Source organism: Nomia melanderi, chromosome 3, assembly GCF_051020985.1.
Source record: "Nomia melanderi isolate GNS246 chromosome 3, iyNomMela1, whole genome shotgun sequence".
NCBI lineage: Eukaryota > Metazoa > Arthropoda > Insecta > Hymenoptera > Halictidae > Nomia > Nomia melanderi.
In genome coordinates this window covers 16054616-16059173 of record NC_135001.1, presented here as the reverse complement: position 1 = coordinate 16059173, position 4558 = coordinate 16054616, and the positions used below count along the sequence as shown (strand labels likewise).

General features: G+C 31.8%; 1 protein-coding gene across 5 annotated transcripts in view; it reads left to right on the top strand.

The window, feature by feature from the left end:
- Positions 1 to 2800: 2800 nt before the first annotated feature.
- The window catches only part of tau (microtubule-associated protein tau), a 41960-nt gene continuing 40202 nt past the window's right edge, over positions 2801 to 4558 (top strand). For 2 of the 5 annotated variants that reach the window (XM_031982413.2, XM_076366236.1), the window contains exon 1: positions 2802 to 3013. In XM_031982413.2, coding sequence (XP_031838273.2) covers positions 2836 to 3013 — 178 coding nt within the window. In that variant the 5' untranslated portion in view covers positions 2802 to 2835. Of the gene's footprint in view, positions 3014 to 4558 lie in introns of all 5 variants that reach the window. The other 3 variants (XM_031982415.2, XM_031982416.2, XM_031982414.2) reach the window with 2 other exon arrangements.

Sequence of the window (4558 nt, the reverse complement as noted above, 5' to 3'; positions counted from 1 at the left end):
TTATAACCTTTACTTCTCTGAAACCAAAACGGTGTAGTATATTTTTAAGGTGAATTAATTTCTTGCGTGGAGAATGAAGCATTGACATTTACGGATTTCACAGGAATTTTAATTTTAGAAACGTAAAACGACTGAAAAATATGCAAAGATTGGGAATCTGGGTATGCATTAAAGCAAAAAGTAAACTAAATATTTATGTGTCTAAAATGTTGTTACGCTACAGAATTTGCGAAATACTAAGTAAAAAACTGACTTTTATAAAAATCTATATAACTTTTTGCAAAAAACAAGTATTTAACAATACGTCTTTCAATGGAGATGTAGACAATAAAAATACCTTCAAAATGTAATTTTCAACTTAAAGAATTATAAATACAATTTCAGTAATAATATCCAAACTTATGTTTTTAGAAAACAATGTATAAAAGTAAATCATGTGGAAGTTTGCCACTTTAATAATAAGGTTACTAATATATTTTATTTATATATCTATTATTTATCTTTATACAATACTACTTTACTATAAAATTAGTAACAGAGTATTGTTCGCCTCTTCCAATAAGAAAGCGTGCCAATACTGAATAAAAATAATTATCAAAATTTTCGATAAAAAAAAAGTTTTCGTAAGAACATATATTCTTATGTAAAAAATCGAAAACCTTCAAATACGACCTTTCGTTCATCTACCAAATTTAATAGATAAAAAAGTGTAGAAGATATATGTATATACATCTTAAAATGATTACGCCATTAAAATAAAAAATGGTTTACGTTTTAAAAAGAGACTTTTTGGATCTTTCTAAAGTGTTGATATTTTTCTTAAGGAATTGAATGTTCTGATTTTATAAATCTTTAATATTACATATCCTTAAAATGCTAATATTTTTCATCGTTGCTTATTGTGATAGCCACAGAGTCTTTCAGCATCAGAAATGTATTGGAAAGTTGTCCTACATTTTGCGACTCATCTGTTCTTCAGAAATCAATGAATCGATATTCATTTTATTCGTTAGAAGAATGACCATTATTGAAAGTAGAACTATCTATTAAAAAAGAGAATTCATTGGAATTATAAGTATTAAAAGACTATTGGTGCAATTTTGACTACCCCTTTTTGCTTTAACCACTCGAAAGAATAGAAACTTTTGTTACATTGCTAGATAATCCTAATTTCAGCCATAGTTACAAATATTGCAGTATGCGTTTAAAAGATAAACATTTAATGGCAACCGTGTCTGAAAAATGTATAGGTTTAAAATGGAAACTTGAATTTTTAGAAATCGCGATTGAAACTTTGCAAAAGGTTAGAAGACAAACAATTTTGTATTTAAAGGATTTATCATAATCTGCTATTTCAGTAGATTACCATTTCATGAAAAGAATAAAAACCCTGAGAATACTATAACTGTGCTGTTTCGTTATAAGAATTTCATTAGCCGTTATTCTCAGTTTCTTTGGTTACGTGCTACTAAAACTATGTACTATCAGTTTCCACTGCATACCGATTATCCTTGAACGTTAGTTTCATAGATTTCATTGTATGGGTTTGCTCTGCTTTGCAGTCTTTCCGATCTACGTTTCTTTTTCAATTTTCAAAATCTAGTTGATAAGTTTCGACAAGTATTCAACTATTTTGTATAAGAGACGAGAGAAAGCTGATTTCATATAGACTTTTGACAAATAAAATTAAACTGCTTACGTGGAGAATTTAAAATATCCAACCATGAAGTTTAAAATAGAGACGAGGAAAATTTAAATATTAACAAACTTTAAAATGGTTCTATAACATTTGCAATTTTTCAAATTCTATATTATATTTGTAGCAAAATTGAAAACAACGCAGTAAAAAATCGATTTTTTTTCAATTGTTAAAATAGAACACTTTCGTAAATTACTTATAGTTGATAGAATACGCAATGAGAAAATTTTATTGAGAAAATACACAACAAATAAGCTGAGTATATTTACTGTAAATTATTTAAGAATTTAATTAGACTAAATATTTAATACTACGCAATAACAATCATTCAAAATAGAATATTTATTTGCTAAATATCTCCACATCAAATTAAAATCATCTAAAACAAGACTATTATTCTTCATATTTATGCAAGATTGTTTTTACGGTTCATCTCTAACAGTATATTCTCACTTGGCAGCGTAGTTTGCTCTATTAATTAATAAATAGAGTACCCCGTAGAAAGCACAATTTTCTTAAATTCAGTGTAATACAAAATTGAATACAATACAATAAAGTTTTTATTTTATCTAATCCTTACTAATGAAATCAAATTTTCATTTAATTCCAGTTTGTGTCCTTCAATTTTTACAAATCTACATCTACATAAATATTCACTGTTTATTCATTCATTTGCATAAATAGCACACGTAAAGTGTATCACTTCTCAAGCTATATCATATTATAAACTATATACCTCCCCGTTGTCATTAACAGAACATCCAGTCGTTTACAATCTTCCAAATCTCTCTATTCGCATGTACAACAAACTGATCGCAAGAGCATCAATCGAACGACAATACAATAGTTTATAAACTCTCTCCTCCGATTCTCTGTGACAATATCAACGTCAGCGTGGTTGAACGAAGACGATTTACCATCATGTTTGTTATTAACATTATTATAATTCAGTTTGCACAAGAAGGGAGCTTCGGTCGGCATTGCGTGTGGACAAAAAGAGCACTGTTCCTACATAATTTATCGATAGATTGTTTCGTAAAAGCTCGACAAAGCTGTACGTGTATGGGTGGGTTATCGAGTGAGCCGGGTTAGGTTGGCTCGACGGGTGGTTGGGCGTCGAGGCGCCGGAGCAGAGCATGCCAGGACAAACGGACGGACGTGGCCCGACGGACGAACGTACCTTACTGAGAAAGGACTCCCCTGGTCTTTGTAAAAGCCAGTTCCTCGCGAGACACTGTTTGACGGACAACGAGTTGGGATTGTGTTTAAAAAGTTTATCGTCGACGAGGACTACAAACCGAATTTTTACTCCAGGTAAGAGAATCTTTCGTCCAGCATCCTCGCTCGATTCAGGAGGAGTCCCGATTCCCAGCAAATCGAGACCCCGTTCCCATGACGTCAATACCACCGGAAAATCGAAGGTGTTCGGAAAATTGTAGATTTTTCACAATCGATTTTCTCACAATCTTTGAATAGACAACGGTAGATTTTGCTGTCATCGGTTCTGTATTGAGCGGTGGCAATACCGTTATCCTTCGCCTCGCGGAAGATCCTGGATTCTTTGACCTGTATTTGCATCAGACGATGACAGGAACGTTCGATTTTCTTTTCTGTCAGCTGTCAACCTCAATTGGACTACGGATATTGTTCCATGTGAAATACAATGAAAGAAATGTTAAAATTTCACAGGAAATTCATGTTATTCGAAATTCATTGGAATTCTTCGTCGGAAGTGTAAATTCTTATTGAACGTCGACTGGTTTCGATTTGTATGTGAACACTGGAAATTCCGTGAATACGTAGTTTTCATTGAATTTTTCATTTAAATGCAATGTGTGATTGTTAAAAGTCTTACGTTTCTGTTATTTCTCGTGTCTCGAGACTCTTTTACGCAATAAGGGATGTTATCCGCGTAACATCGTTTTTCACGGTTCCCAAGCTTACGAAAAGTGGTGAATGTAATGTTTCCAATTATTATTTATCGGTTTCTGTGAAATGGGAAGTCTGTCATGCGGAATTTTGTAGGATGCCTAGCTATTGCACCACCAAACAGCACTGCATCTGCAATAATAAGGAACAGTAATCTCGTAATTAATTGTTAAATGGTTTCAATATGTAGATTCGAATCGCTGTTACACCCTTCCGCGACAGAAATTATCGTAGAAACAATCGTCTAGACGTAATAGAATTTTTATAAGTGCACTCTCCACCCAGCTTACTAACCACACTACTGTAATATTGAAATTTGCTCAGTATATTGTTAATACGAAACAAGTGCAGTTATCGCTGTTACGGTTTTAAAGTGTAACTCGTGTTATTTCTTTTTAGGACAATGTTTCCTATTATATTAAAACTATAAATGAAATATATATAAAATATATTTAAAATATTTAAAACGCAAGAAACAATATTCTAGACACATTATTTTAAGTGTCTTAAATATTTCAAATTTAAATTGTCTGTCAATTAAAATATCTTGAATATTTCAAAATCATTTTTTAAAGTAATTAAAAAATATAATTTTGCGGGCAATGTTTCACGATTGTTAAACTATTGTTTTAAAACATCATTTTTCTACTTTCTTTTACCGTTATACTATTATTGCGATCGTCTTCCTTTTTTCTAATGACGCACAATTTCCGTTCGACACCTTCAACTATATAGTGTCTTCAAACGCTGAAATCCCCCCGAAAATATGTAGAGATGTAGAACAATTACCTCCATGTAAATCAATGTTGTCATTGCATAAGGATGAATCATTCGCAGGGCGTAGTACAAACGTTGCGACAGATTGATAAGTTTCCTTTAAGTTGCTATAATATTGGTTATCCAACAGCGTACACGCTAAATGACATTACA